The sequence below is a fragment of the Chaetodon auriga genome, chromosome 1, assembly GCF_051107435.1.
Source record: "Chaetodon auriga isolate fChaAug3 chromosome 1, fChaAug3.hap1, whole genome shotgun sequence".
NCBI lineage: Eukaryota > Metazoa > Chordata > Actinopteri > Chaetodontiformes > Chaetodontidae > Chaetodon > Chaetodon auriga.
The window spans coordinates 14,933,060-14,948,641 of NC_135074.1; the positions used below are offsets into that span (position 1 = coordinate 14,933,060).

The following is a 15,582-nucleotide window of genomic DNA, read 5'->3' on the forward strand; positions in this document are numbered from 1 at the left end:
ACAATCATCAAAACATACTTAAAATGTACAAAACAACTATGATAATCTCTGTGGACCTCAGGTTTCTCACTGCTCATAAAACACATCAAACTGATTGTCAGTGACAAATATCCTGGGACCTAACAAGGGATCATTTTAACTTGAAGACACAACTTATGATCTGTGCTGTCTTAGAAAGGAGACAGTTTGTGTTCTCATAGAAGTGTCAAGCTAAACTTGTAGTCAGATTTAAACATTTACATAATAAATGTATTAAAAATTCATTAAATACATATACATAAAGTTTTATGTCACTGAAATCCAGCTAACTTGGTCATATATCAGTCAACGCATGAAGCACTTGAATTAGCATTCCCTGAGTCATCCCACTGATCCAGTAAGTGTGACGTAATCACACAGAGTCATAGTGACTTGATTATTTGTGAATGGCAAACAACAGAAATTCATGATACATCCTGCAGTAATTAGTTGAGCATTATTAAAGTATTGCACATATTTTTTGTATTTTGTATTCTACTATAATTATTCTACTTTATATTTACACTTCTTGACTGACTGTGTGTGTGTGTGTGTGTGTGTGTGTGTGTGTGTGTGCCTGTGTGTGCCTGTGTGTGCCTGTGTGTGCCTGTGTGTGTGTGTGTGTGTGTGTGTGTGTGTGTGTGTCTGGACTGGGCGGTTCCATGCAATCAGGGTTCACCTACACCTGTTCCTCGTGCCACATAGCTCACTTTGTGCTTGTTCATGTTCAACTCTGCCGTGCCTCGCCCGTCCTCTGAGTTCTGAAGTCTGCTCTTGTGTCTCAGGATCATCTCCTCATGTCTCAACCCACCAAGTCTGCCCAGGTCCAGTCCACCACCTGAAAACCTGCTGACTCACCTCACCTGCCTGCCCGCTCCTCCCCACATCTACACAGATGATCTCCCAGTGATCAGTATATGTTTTTTGTGACAATAAATCCTTTTATTATTCAAACCATTAAAATCTATGATTTTGCAACAACTAACTCTGATTCTGTGTGATTTGTACGGATGTTATAAAGACAACAGGAATGGACACAAAATTAAGGTTTTATTATGTGATTCAGATTTATAATTAATGCACCTCTGTAATAAAAACACACAAGGAATAACTATTTAACCATTTAGAGGCACGTAGAAGCATCACATTTTAGCCCTGATGTTACAACTGAAGGACCGAAGGATCACTGCACACATACATATACTGTCACATTTCTTAAACATGGTATCAACTTTTATTTAGGCCACAAACAACTAAGCTGCCTCTTTTGTCTGGACAACAAATACAGATGTTTTGCTGTGTGTGTCAAAACGTCACAAGGAACTGAAAGATTTTCTCTACATTCTGAAATGTCAAAGCCAGCAGGCTGCAGTATTTACAATATCAACAAGTCTCATTTACATTTCCACTTAGCATATTTAACATTAATATTCTCAATAGATGACAAAGTTACATTTCAAATAAGAGTCTTCAGGCAGCACTATGATTTTTCAGTCCGGACTCTACTGTACACTGACCATAGAACAGTTACAGCTGCATGAAGCAATGGAAGCACGAAATATGAGCGACATTCAGTATGACCACGTACGATGTGACAGAAAAGAATAGTGCTATACACTAACAGACACGTTAACCATTTAACCAATAATGAGACAGAGCCTGCAAATTCTGTGAAATAAGATAAATTCAAGGCCGCTTTTCCTGTTCATTTCATATGTGCGGCAGGTTGGAATTTAACTTATTATTCTACCAAATCTTCTTGCATGAGATACTTGAGCTGTTTGACTGAAGCTGAGGTGATCTCAGTTCGAACAGTGGTGACAGTGGTATTAACTGCTGAATTTAGACCACAGAGCCTCTCAGACAGAACTACATTCAGTGATCTGCTTAACTGCTGAGATGACACAAACTTAAAACATCATCAACATCATAATTGCAGATGGTGGACTGTCTAGAGGAGCCAACCTGCTAATTCTGAATGCTGGCCAGGTTGAAAATACTTGTGTTACTAAACTGAGTTACCAATAAATGACTTCAGTGTAATGTCTGGGGCAGTAGAAAGACGGAAACACACAAAAACAACAAGAGTAAGGCTTGGTGCTGATGCCAGTGGACTGTCTATTATATGCTCTTGAATACCAGTAATCACAGATTAAAAACTCTACAGTTACACAAAAATATCCACAGTTCACAGCTTCGCTAAGAAGAGGAAAAAGTGAAGACAAAGTATCAGTGACAGAAGGAGTGTGGGAGAAGATGGAGGGCGGAGGAAGGGTTTAAGTTAAGGAAATGAATGATGGACGGGTTTATCTCCAGACTTTCCCACGAACAGCAAACAACAACAATACAAGAATAATCCTCTTTTGATGTCCAGTACACAGGCATAGTTTCACATGCTCATATGATCACTGTGGCCTTAAAAGCAACATCCATCAGCTTGATATTCACATTCGTTCATATTCCTATACGAATAGAAAAGGTTAAGGGTCCCAAGTCCAATGAACAACTCTTTTCTTCAGGGTTTTCCATGTGGATAAATGTCACCATAGTTTGCTCAACTCTGGTTGGCTCTCCTCTGCTGTTATTGGCTGCTGTCAGCTCTGTTGTTGCGACAGATAAACCCTGCTGCCTCCCCTTTGAGTGTCACGATTGCTTTCAGTAGTCAGTGGGTGTGCTGCATAAGTTTGGCAGCTGAGGGTTTCGAGTCATCCAGCCTCTTCACCACATGCGTGTTATGTGTGCTGTATGTTGATGATGTCTGTTTTTTAAGCTGTATGCAAGCATCTCTCTCTGCGTTCAGCTCCGTGCTGGCAGTCATGTTTGAGTCGAAGGTGTGGTTTGTTTTGATGGAGGCGTGCGCGCACGCACTGTCCTTGCGGTGGCTGCGTGTCATGGTGACTCTGAAGGTGTGTGTGTGCTGCAGCTCCATCTTGTCCTCCTCTGACACTTTGATGAAGGGACACCAAGCGAAGGCATGACGGAAACCAGCACGAAACCTGCAGAAAGAGAAGAGAATTTGAGTTTTGGCACAGAGGAACCTTCTGGCTGTGAACATGGCTTTTACCTCTGGTTTAGGCAGCAGTAAATGATGGGGTTGTACATGGTCGAACTCATCGCCAACCAGAATATGGCCAGATACACCTAAAAGAAAGAGGAAACATGATGCCCAATAATAAATAAATCAGACTAAAAAGAATTGATAACAGGCAGAAAGGCTGCTGCTAACCTGTTGAATGTACTGCTGTTTATAAATGTCTCTGTTAAATGATCCCAGTATGAAGTAGATGTGGTAGGGCAACCAGCACAGGGCAAAGGTCACCACCACGACAACCATCATCTTCACCACCTATAGCAAAACACAGGGAGAGGAAAAATAATCCCACATTAAAACACTCCAATATCACTTAGTTCAGTTCAGCTAAGCTAAATTTAGCCCAGGCTAAAAGTGAGAGTGCAACACATTAAAAGCCGCAGACCTTTCTCTTAGCTGTTATCTGGCTGTGGTAGTGGTCTGTCGCCTCCCCAGGGATGTGCCCGCCCCACAGCGATCGGCCAACTAAACTGTAGGTCACCAGCATCACCAGCAGAGGGAGCAAGTAGATCAGCACAATCACTGCAAACTGGTAACTGCAAAGAGAAGGAAAAGAGAAAGAGCCAGCAAGTCAAACGGTGACTGTGGGACAATACTTTAAAATACAGCATATTAAGAAAAGGTTTTCTAACATGAAAGATGACTAAATAAGTGTTTACTAGCTTCAGATATTGTTGGGTTGTGAGCCCACATTTGTCTAAGGGTCCCTTGGGTGGATATGTATCCTGTCAACACAGCTTAATTTACTTACACCAACCGTGACATTTAAAAGTGAGGACAGGATACATAATAAAATGGAGAGAAAATCATTACCCTTTATAAAGGTCTCAGCAAGTCATAAGCAAATGGTTATTGGCCCAGATATTTCTTAAACACAAGGTGTCAAACAGTCACTGAAAAAAATGTATAACCTATTGTTTTCTATTATTGACCTGCCCTGTTGTAAATATCACTGTCTGTCTTTCAATCTGTGTGGGGTACTTTTTATTTTTTTAATTAATCTTGTTCTTTCACCTTAGTTGATGTTTTCCTCCATAATCGTCGGGCCAGTCGACCAAGCACACAGTTCTGGGGTAGTAAAATCTCGTCACACTGTAGTAGCACTGAGGGAAAGCCAGTGAGACGGCTACGATCCAAATCAGGGCGATCACAACCTTTGTGGAGGTGGACGACAGGCGGGGCTTCAGAGGGTGGATGATGGCCATGTACCTGACAGAGGATAACAAGGTTTACTCGTTCATGTCTGTCTTTTCCACAGTCAGAAATCTGATGTTTCACTCACAGGAACATAAAGAACCCAGAGTGACTCCATAAGGGCTCCTCCCTGTGTGGACATCTGTGCCACAAATGATTAACAGTCAACCTTCTATCATGTGTATATTTGTATGTGCCATAATGATTTTATGGAATTTATGTGAATTAACTTTAATGAGTGAATGACACAGATTAATTAACCACAGTGAATATATACGAGGAATCATGGATAAAAGCGACTGCTTGTATTTGCATGTGTGATTTGTGAGACCAAGAAGCTTAATGTATGTAGATGTAAGTAAGAAATATCTAAGTTTGTGCACTGATGGCAGGTGTGATTGGCATGGAGAAGTTGTGCCAAGAAAGATGCAACAATAACTGATGAAATGATGACAACATATCACAGTGACCATGGCAATCCATCATGACCCTTGTGCAATGTATTTATATTCATTTTCTTAACAATGCTACTCAGTATTGTCACATTTCAATCAATTCATTCACCTATGACTATGAATCATTCATTTGAATTATTGAGGCCTGACAGCGTGAATGTGTTTGAATGGCTGTGCCCCTGGTTCTTATTTTATCTTTATGGATAATAAGTGTGTGATCTTGCATAAAATTGTTGCATAAAGATGCAATTTCGAAGTACTTATTTATTGTTTTCTGTTGTGTTGTATTCAGGCCCCAAATGAAGCTCAGTGGAAGTGAAAAACATCTGTGCATCAAACAATCCGTAAATAAGACCAAAGATTCTGTGTTGTTTACAGCTACATATCCTCAGGTTTTATTACTTGCTTTTACATCAGCCTTAACTCTCAGGTCTCATCTTCATTCTCAGTTCCAGTTCCTTCTTTAACCTGTTGGCACAAGTCACATGACCCCCCTGTTAGGGTTGTTGCTGTTGCTGGTGTGAAGGTGGCAGAGAGTCACACACCTTGTTCTGGTTTATGAATGCAGATCATGTTTCACATTTTATCTTAACTATTTCCTGCTTGCTGCTGCAACTGATAATACCAAAGGAAATGCCTGAATAAAGAAACGGATGACTCGACAACCTGGAAACTAATGAAGAGGAATCACCGAGTTATAAGCAGATTTTCCATCTGCTCTGATCTTAATTTATGCCTCATTAAGTCCTGAGACACACAGAGAGCCATGCATCAAACATCTATATGTCATATACACATACAGGTGTGACAGAATGATGACATGCTCCAATGAAACTCTCTCCTCTGGAACAAATGCACTGCAGAGTGCGAACAGTTCTAAGTTTACTGGACCTGCACCTGTTTGTCAAATGCAGATGAATATGACAGCATTGCAATAAGTTTAATACAAAACCACCTCTAACCACAGCCTCAAACTGAACATAAGCTTCATTAATTCAATATCTATTGCAGCACTGTCAGATTTTATTGCAATAGATTGTACCATATAATCTTGTACCTGAGTGTGTGCGTGTGTGTGTGTGTGTGTGTGTGTGTGTGTGTATATATATATATATATATATATATATAGTATGATAAGTGCAGTTTCAGACTAAGAACAGACTGACCATTCATGCTCTGGTAAGCATTAATGACATCTGTATCTCTGCTCCTTGTTGACCCATATCTCCTTCATGCAGCATTTTCCTCTGTATTGGGTGAGCAGTTGATGCGGCTGATGAGATCGAGTCCTGTAACTGTGTGGAGGGAAATTTTATGTGGAGCTGCTGTTCAACCTCAGACGACAAAATCCTGACGGGCAAAGAAGCTCTGAAATGATCACCGAAGAATTAACTGATGAGAACTGTTGTATTCGGCCAGCCAGTATCTGCTGCACATATGCCGTAGTAATGTGGTACTTAAGGTTAGGCTTCCTACATTTTCCTTAAGGTTTCTGTACTGCTGAGTTGACTGGTTCAGTAAGTGGTCTTCCATCTCTTTCTGAGTGTTTGCAGCTCCTAAATGGAGCTCTAAAATGGGATGGTGCAGGAGATGAGGATCAGTCATCCCATTAGTGTCTAATTGCTGCTACAAATAGTTTCTTAGGGTGCTGTTCATTTTAGTGGCAATTTGGATGAGAGCGTCAGCTTAACTGTAATGTAATTCTCCTTTGAGAAACATTAAATAGTTCAAATTAGTCTTATGGTCTTAGTTTATAAGAGAGCTTTCTCACCTGTCCACTGCAATGGCAGCCATTGAGTATATTGACGAAAACATGGCTGTGATGGGGAAGAAGTTCTGAAATCGGCAGTAGCCCAGGCCAAAGTACCAGTCGTTGTGAAGCGCATAGACGAAGTTAAAAAGCGTGTTGAAGGTTGCCATTGAAACATCAGAGAAGGCCAGGTTGACGATGAAGTAGTTGGTTACAGTCCTCATGCGTCTGTGAGCAAGAATAATCCAGATCACTGTGACATTACCAGTGATGGACACCAGGATGATCAGGGAGTAGGCTATAGCCCAAAGAGCCACCTGAGAGAGGAGAGGAGAGGAGAGGAGAGGAGAGGAGGAGGAATGTAAAAATAAATAAATAAATATACTGGCAGGCAATCAAAATAGTAAAGAACACAAATAAATAAGATATTAAATGAAAAATAATATTGCAATGTGATTTGAGAACCTCGTGTGATTTGGTTTATTCCTGTACATCATATCCATTTTAATAAAAATGTAAATATTGAGACATTTTGAAGACCATCTCTGCCACAATAAAACATTTTCAAAGATACAGTTTTAGAAGAAAAAAGCATTCTGGGGGGTTTGTAGTGATGGTTTTATGAAACACCTTGAAAACGACAGTTCTCTCTGTCATTCATTTTGTCTCATTTTTCTTCCGTCAAAGTTTGCTCTGAATGCTTCTCGGCACTGCTGGATTTAACTACTGAAGAGATGCGTCTGATCTTCTCCCACCTGCCAGTCGGGCTGCTGGAACTGATTCTCAGCCGTCTCGTTTCCTTCCTCCAACCAGTCGACGGTCACTGATAACGGGAATGAAGTGGCCTCCGTGTCTCGTTCAATGTGCTGAACAAGACTCTCGGCGTCCATGTTGTTCTCCATCTTCACCTGCAGACAGAAACTTTGTAAGTGTGTTCGCGCTACCCGTCATGCGTAATGTGGCATAATAATCCGCCATTAGTTCAGTGTTGAAATAATTAAATGTGTGTTTTGTCTATTTGCACTAGGTCATTTAACCTCTTACGATCTTCCATCTTTCCATTTTCCTCTTAAAGGCAACAGGCAAAGATGTTTGAGTCAATCGAAATATAACTTAATTTAGAAAATGTCCCACCGAATAAATAAGCTGTTGCAATCCTAAGCGCACTCTCTTCGCTGGAAGAGATTTAATCCTATTACATTTTAAAGTTTTTGAACCCTTAAACAATGCATCTCAGCTTTGAGCCGGTCTCACCAAGTGTTAAACTCCACTTTCAGCGCATTTGGCGTCTGAGTTAATAATCCTACATCATATCACTATGATGGCAAGTTCCTCAGTGTACTGATAGCCTAATCTTAGTGGCGCACCACAGTTTTGATAAAACATTCCCTTGTGCGTTAAATAAAGCTAACTAAGTCACATTTGATTGAGGAAAAAATACTCTAACAACTGTTAATAATACAAAATACACTGATCAGCCAACATGCATAACGGACACTTAGCAGACATGTTTCTTTGGCTGCAGTAAGCGCAACAGCGCGCAGCACAAGTGATGAAATGGTGCTATCGTCACCAGGGAAATGTGTTTTCTACGAAGAAAAAAGACAAAATCTCTGACAGATTATTACTTTCATCACTCTTACCTTACCACTGATTACGCACTTGCTGTCACTTTTGACATCAGTTTGTCCGATCCATCGCTAATAATGTCCAAAAAAAATTGAGTCCTGCTGCGTAATGGACAACTAGAGCCATCCAATAATCCACCAAGGCATCTCTAGTCCTCCTCTCTCTCTCTCACACACACACACATACACACACTCTTTCTCTCTCCTGGAATGTGTAACTAGCTGATTACGGTACTGAGAGAGACCGAGACGCACAGGCAGACAGCCACGCGACTGTGTGCGCGTGGAGCTGTGCCAACTCCATGTACAGAGAGAGAGAGAGAGAGAGAGAGAGAGAGAGAGAGAGAGAGAGAGAGAGAGAGAGAGGCGAATGGACTGCGTGTGTGTCCATAAAACACAATTTGAGAGAAGTGGCGTTAGTTGAAAGCGTGTGTTGGATGAGAGATGACTATGTGTGTGTGTGAAGTAGACACCAAATCATTAAGATGCCGAGAGGAAAAAGGCTGACTGCTGGGATGGGGGACGTGAAAGCTACACGTAGAATGGTTAGAAAGTAAGAGGAGAGATACATCCCCAGTCTCTACTGCTGCCTGTTATTTCTGCAGCCATTTCTACCAGTTCATTACCCATCATCCTCTACTTCTGTCTGACACAGTGAAGAAGATGCACAGGGAGGAGTGAAATACAACATTTGCAGGGCTGGACAGAGGGTGAGCTCTCTGGAGCTTTAATTTTTCATAGATTTTCATTGTGCATGTGGATGGAGGTGCACCTGAAATCACTACTTGCTCATTAAAATCCTTCTTAAATGGAGTTGGCACAAACCTCCATGAATATTACATATAATCTCTTGGCGTTTTACACCAATGTACCTGGGGTCCAATAGGGTCTGTTCTTGTTGTGCTTGTGTTCAGCCTACATGCCTCCAATATATTGTAGGTTCTATCTGAAATCCTCCAGGATTGAGGGATATGGTCCTCCAGAGGGGTCCTTTCTGTGGGTTTTGACATGGTTGAAAATGTCAGACTTAACTGCAGTGTGGAATTTTGGTGCTGCTGCTAGGAGGTGAATTTTCTGTGGTGAGTCTTTGTCATTTCCAGCCAATGCGAGATCTCTGTTTCTCTGTGCTGTTGTGTTTATATGTTCTTGAGGATCAGCATCAGTACAACATTCCCTGTCATCTCTTTGCTCGTCACACTCATTTAATCTCAGTGGAAAAGAATTATGTGATGTTTCTGATGGTTTAATTTACTGCAGTGCTTCTCAGGTTGAGACTTTGTTTGGGATGAACTGAAAATAGAGTTGATCACCAGTGATGAAGTACTTGCAAAATCCAAATCCAGTGTTTGCAGTTATTGGTGGCCACACATGTCAAAGAACTCTTGTCTACTTCAAGTTAGAGCTGTGACATCTGAAACATGACAAAACACTTAAATGCCCCCCCAGAGATTGCATGAGTCAGTGTTTTTGTCCTGCTAGTTTAAAACTGTGAACAGGGTATAAAAGGGCATAAACACAGTGCACTTGGTCAGTGTCTTGGTATTCTCCCGGTATTTCTTCAAACACATGCACTGCATGTGTGTATGCATGTTTTAAAAGAGATTACAGTACGAATATGCACTCTTTAACCCTGTCACTTATCACAGGTGCCACCAGGAACACACACATTTTCTGTACTCTTACAATGTTTGCGTTTCCAGAAGTGGTGATGTTTGATCATTGCTGTAACTTTGTGTTCCTCTTTGAAATCAGTGAAACAAAGAGCTCCACAATGCAGACAACAGGTGGTTTGTGATAGACCAGCTCTCAGTGTGTAATAGCTTCAATGCCACTCATTATATCGTTTCTTGTGGTGTCTGATACTTTCGTTCTTGCTTGTTTGTTGTCTGTCATTCCTCACATTTGTGCTCTTACTGTTCCCTCCTCCCTGTCAGAGGAAATCCACTGTGTGTGTGTGTGTGTGTGTGTGTGTGTGTGTGTGTGTGTGTGTGTGTGTGTGCGTGTGTTTGTCTTCGCATGTGCTTGCACAGAAAGGAACGGACAGAGGTAGCGCCTCCTGACTCCAGCTGAAATCCTTCTCTCTTTTCTCTGTTGTGTGTGTACAGTATGCACTGCATATGTGTACTTTCACATGCTCACAGATCCTTATTGGCCAGCAGGGCCTGGTGAAGGGCATGTTGAAGGTTACAGGCTGGGGAAAGAAAAGTTTCTACCAAGCTGATGTGACTGTACTTAATAAGTGTGGTCTCCTGGGTGACTCTGACCCTGAGGCGCTGTGGAGGGACGAATAACAGCCGTGATTATCCAGGGCCTGAAACTAATGAGGAAGGGATGAACCATCCTGTCTGTCGTGAACTAGCACAGACAAAGACAGATGGTAGCATCAACTCATACTGCCTCGTGTCTTAAATGTTGTACCTGAACACATCTCAAAGATTAAATCTGACAAGCAACGAAGAGTAATGAAGTGAAGAGTCACTGGTCTGTGTGTCTAGTCCAAAAAACCTCACTGAAAGATGAACAAAATCAATCATTTTCATGCCAAAGTGAATGTGACTCGGTCTCAGAATACAAATATAGAATATGTGTGATAAAACTTGAAAGTGTCCAGGTTTGCTTTACGTTACTTTGTACTGTTGCTGTCAGCCCAAGGACTTTTACTTGTGGAAGAAGATAAGAAAAAGCAGAGACAATAAATAAATATAAAAAAAAAACAACTTGCTGGGTGAAAATAGTGGCTCACTTCACTGAACAGCCACTCCTGCTGCTCCCTCCCTCCCGCTCAACGTTCTTTATCAGCAGAACGGGTGCTGATAAGGGTCAACTAGGGCCAGTGGTGCCAGACGCACTGTATACACTAAGAGCAACGCACAGACAGCGCAAAGATGGCTGCCTGTTGTTTTGGTGTATCAGGGTGCTAAAATGGCTTTTGTGGTCCACTATATTCATAAATGGTTCGCACTCTTTGCGCGATGGTCTTAAGGGCAGTCTTTGAATTTAAAACTTTCTCAAAAGTACAGACAGGAAGTTAGTTAGTATTTCTGTTTTGATGAAGTGTGGGAGGGAGGATCAATATATTATATATATAATAGTATTAGTAAATTCAGCAGTCGACATCCGGTTCCTGACACAACACAGTGGGGGTGTCTAATTCCGATGGTGTCTGTGCTGGGCTTCACCACCAGGAGGCAGAGTTCTATGTTTTGAGCTGCTGTGTGTCCAGAAAGTGCTACATAGCTGCTACATTGGTCCGAAGAAAACTTTAAACATTGTGCTGTAAGAAATGAGAGATAAAATTGCGTTTGCCTTTCCTGTTCCTGCCATTATTACACATCTCACCATGTTCTCTACGAGCATTGCTAAAATCAGTGCATCAGCATCTGACGCACAGGGGACATTCACTGGCCACACAGGTCAGGTGGTATTTGTTTGTGTAAAGACAAATAGATTTTCCAAATCATCACTTACTGTCAACATGCAATACAAACTTTTAAAGGTTTTTGTAGGGTTTGCTTAGACTAACAAATTCCTGAATTCTCAGATTAATATTGTACAGGTAGGCTAGGTAGTGTTAAGTGTTAGCAATGTTTTTATGCTTGTCTTATTGGCCAAACCTCTCTTGAAAAGGGTTTTATAACCCAGTCTCAGTGAGAGTCTTACCTGTTAAATAGAGGAAAAAAGCAGGAAGTACACCGTGGCCATACGCCCCTAAACAGAGGGAGTTTGGTACACAACCCATCAATCATCCGATGAAGAAATCTCAGTGTTTTCACGGCGTAAACACTCTCGCCCTTAATTTTTAATTTCCTTAACAACACAGTGATAGAAACAACTCAATTTAAACAGATACATCATTTAAAACGATCAACAAAAATAATAGAAAAAAAACATAAACACATAAAGTAGAATTTAAAAAAAAAATCACACAAAACATCAATTGAAATCATTCACCCATCACGCCTACGTGCGCTCCCAGGTGTGGTGACGATGACAACGCGGAAGTGAGCTGTCAGCAGCGCAGAGAGCCGCTGAAGTCAACTGTCCTCAGTCAGACACGATGTCCAACAACGACGATATTCGATACTGTCACAGGTTCTCCTACATCGTCCTCAAATTCGTCCTTTTCGCCTACTCCATCGTCTTTTGGGTGAGTAACGTCATCATTATTGTTTATTAAAAAGGAGCGTGCGCTCTGTTTTCACGATGTCCCGACATGAGGGGGTAGACAGGGTGTGTGTGTGTGTTTGTGTTTTAGCTGGGGCTGTGTATGTTGTTCAGCTCCGTAAGGGGGGGAAAAAAGAAAGAATATGTTTTGTTATGGCGAGAAAAAGACGGAGATAAAAGATTTGGAATTGCAGCGTTCAGGTTAGTGATCTCCAGCTGTGCAGCGACAGGTGTTGTACCTGTGAATTAATGTTATTCTGCAGGCTGGTGGCTTGGATAACCGTCTGTCTGCTACAGTGTGGCCACACCCTCCACCGTGCACCTTTACCCTACTCTTACCTGGCGGGTCGGTGCTGGGTAAACACACCGACAGAGCGCATAAGAAGAGAAAAAGAAAAGAGGAACAGCACATTTAGGAGGTTTTTCTTTCTTTCTTTCTTGGAAATTCCACAAAGCTGTATGTGCATGTTTTTTTGTTTTTATGTCCTGCTGTGGTCAGACTGCCCCACAACATGAGTCATGTGTGGCCACCACATAGCAGATCAGCAACATGTTTTCAGTGAATGACAGAACGTGAAATGGCCGCAGTAAATTGCTCTAAATGACAGAGCTGCTCCACTAATTGTATCGTGCAGATAGAATACAACCTCTGTTGAAAGGCTACTCTTCTGTTTGTCTGTCTGTCTAAGTCATGTGAAATTATAGTAATGTATGAGTGAAGTGCTTCTGTTTTGTCAGTAAGTAAAGTACCATAAAAGTAAGTTTTGTTAGATATTTCCTAAAGCTCACTTTATTATAATTTACATCTGACTTGAGTGTGGTACGTCTTCTTTTCTCCATATTTGAGTTTTTGGCCTTCTTGCGTTTCAGCATTGTGTTCTGGGATCCTCTCTGTTTTCTTTTTAATAAAGTAAACATATTTAAAACCCATATACATACAGTTTATGTCAGAGTGTACACAATAAGATCAGCAACAGCAGGGATGCTGATTGACCGGCTCAGTGTGGTTAACTGGTGGTTTCTGGCTGCCTCTGCATGTGTCCAGCAGATGTCCAGGAGCCAGGGCCCATTTTTGCATTGTCTCTCGTGTGTCTAACAAAATTTGGAAGCATGCTCTCACTCCAAAATGGACTGACTATAATCAAGGATTTTTCTAATTACAGTTTATCAAATGTCAGTGTGACAATGATAAATCAATAGAGAATTATCATCAAACCTGCTGCTTCTTTCACGTCTACAGAGCTTTAGAGTGAGTTTCAGCTTGTTGTTTCATTGTCTGGCTGCAGCTTTACTGTTTTGCTGCTTTCACTGCTCTCATAGCACTATTTTCAGCTGCAGCAGGTGGATGTTTTTAGAGAGGGCCAGATGACCACCAAGGTACTGGAAGCATCAATGAGTCCTGATCTATGCAGCATTTCACTTTATTTTGAGCTTTTGATCCATCAGACCTTCATCAGAACACACATCTCTACTCCGATGAAGGTCTAGGTGTGTCTAAGTCTCCTCTATCAGGCTGCGTTCAGAGAAAAAGCTGTTAAAACCAACTGTACACTCCCTGCTCAGCACCAAGCAGCAGATGGAGTGGAGCATCTATCAGTTTAAGAGCCAGATATTTCCCTCAGGAGTTGGTGGAGACCAAAAACAGAGCTAAAAGGGAGTGAATATTGGACTCCTCCAAATCAATGCTAATGTTTCTCCACAGGTACTGGAGGTGTCAATAAGCAGCTGTGTACTAACAAGTTCCATTTCAACTTAAAAGGTGATGCTTTGTCAATGTAATGTTCACTGCTGCGCTGTTTGCAGTAGGGAGGTCAGGTGAGGTGAAATGTCTACATCCAGTTTAAGTGGTTTAGTGCTTTAATATGTCAAAAACAAGGATGAAATGCCTTAATGATTATAATTTACTTGCATCAGATTACTTATTTTAAATGCAGCGACTTAAAGTCATACAATTTGTTTCAACAAATGTCTTGAAATAACTTTAAAGTAACGGAAACAAGATACTCGGTGGCGATGGGGGCTGACATCGTGCCAGTTTTTTAAAGAATAAGGTTTCTGTGTGACATAGCCAAACCCCGCAGCTGCTGCCTCTCATAGATAACATGGCAGAATGTATATTTGTGCAGACAGATGGCTGATTGACACAACACTCGCTGTACAAAGAAAATCACTCAGTTGTTTCCTCCGTGAGATATTTCTGAAATGTTTATTCATGAAGCGAGAGAGAGTGGGGCGGAGAGGAGCAGAGGAGTCAGTAATGGGTTTATTATGGAGCATGAATGCTGCCTTGATAGGGGAGGTGAAACAGATGAACAAGTTATATTTCCTTTGCTCCTCCTGAAGAATGTTGTTTATCCCAGTGTGATAGAGTCAAGAATAAAGAGCGGTTTAGGCCATATTGTCGCGTCCTCCAGGAAATGTTGACAGTGTCAAATGTGCACACACTCGGCATGAAGATGGCTGCTGTGTTCATTAAAATCAGCACCAACAGTTTTCTGCCATAAAGTTTCATGAAACAGGTGTGTGTGCGTAATTTAAGTTTTATTTTAGTTGGCTGCATTTTGACTTTGGTAATATTTTCCCACATTTCTTGTAATTAGTTTGGGAAACAGCAAATTCTGATACAAGAGGCAGCTGTAAAGGCAGCAGCATTGGTTGGGTTCTCTGTCTGTGATTTACTGGAAAGTCCATGTTGTTTGAACAACATGGACTTTCATTTCATTTCACTTTCATTTTCTCTACCTTCACTTTCTCATATATCAACTGACACTTTAAATGACATAAAGAAGCTTTAAGATTATTACAGGCCCTTTCAGATTTTTATGTATTCCTCTTTTTTTTTTTTTTTTTTTTTTTTTGATGGCCTGTTCTCACTGATTCATTGAACACAGGACAGGATGTCTGTGTGCTGGAGATCAGCTGCTGAGGCTGCAAACATTCAAGTGAACTAGCATATGTTGGAGGAACAATATGCTGGAGAAGCTGAGTTATTTCCTGCTTACTGTAGAAAATGATTTAAGGCTTACAGGAAAAATGACTTAATTGGATGTGGCTTCATATTGTATGATCAGGGGTGTTACAGCTGACAACAACTGAAACCCAAACTAAAGCATGGAAAGTTTTTCTGGCATGATAATCCCAAAGGTCATGTTTTACAGTCTTTGAAAGTCATTCTGAGATAAGCTTCTACGCTGATGTGTGTCTTGATGTAATACATTAGAAGCGGTGCATTTGATATGCAGAGCAGAGTTGGAATGTAATGTGTTAAACGTTAATGTCAGC

The 15,582-nt window shown here is 41.2% G+C and overlaps 2 protein-coding genes across 2 annotated transcripts in view; one reads left to right on the forward strand and one right to left on the reverse strand.

The window, feature by feature from the left end:
* Window positions 1-1,081: 1,081 nt before the first annotated feature.
* On the reverse strand, window positions 1,082-8,194 carry tacr2 (tachykinin receptor 2). Its single transcript, XM_076725902.1, has 8 exons — window positions 8,152-8,194; window positions 7,264-7,416; window positions 6,530-6,825; window positions 4,124-4,318; window positions 3,495-3,645; window positions 3,245-3,364; window positions 3,083-3,159; window positions 1,082-3,014 (listed from the first exon to the last, which is right to left on the reverse strand). Exons 2-8 carry the CDS (start codon window positions 7,408-7,410, stop codon window positions 2,681-2,683), a joined length of 1,320 nt encoding a protein of 439 aa, XP_076582017.1. The 5' UTR covers window positions 7,411-7,416; window positions 8,152-8,194; the 3' UTR covers window positions 1,082-2,680.
* Window positions 8,195-12,131: 3,937 nt separating this feature from the next.
* Window positions 12,132-15,582, forward strand: part of tspan15 (tetraspanin 15) — a 29,614-nt gene continuing 26,163 nt past the window's right edge. Inside the window, exon 1 of the mRNA XM_076737424.1 lies at window positions 12,132-12,283. Within this exon, the coding sequence (XP_076593539.1) occupies window positions 12,194-12,283 (90 nt within the window). The 5' untranslated portion in view covers window positions 12,132-12,193. The remainder of the gene's footprint in view (window positions 12,284-15,582) is intronic.

Coding starts and splice junctions, on each gene's coding strand:
- tacr2 (XM_076725902.1), bottom strand. CDS start 7,410: ATGGAGAACAACATGGACGCCGAGAGTCTTGTTCAGCACATTGAACGA. Junction 4,319..6,529: donor GCTGCCATTGCAGTGGACAG/GTGAGAAAGCTC, acceptor ATCCTCTGTCAG/GTACATGGCCATCATCCACC. Junction 3,015..3,082: donor TACTGCTGCCTAAACCAGAG/GTAAAAGCCATG, acceptor CTCTTTCTGCAG/GTTTCGTGCTGGTTTCCGTC.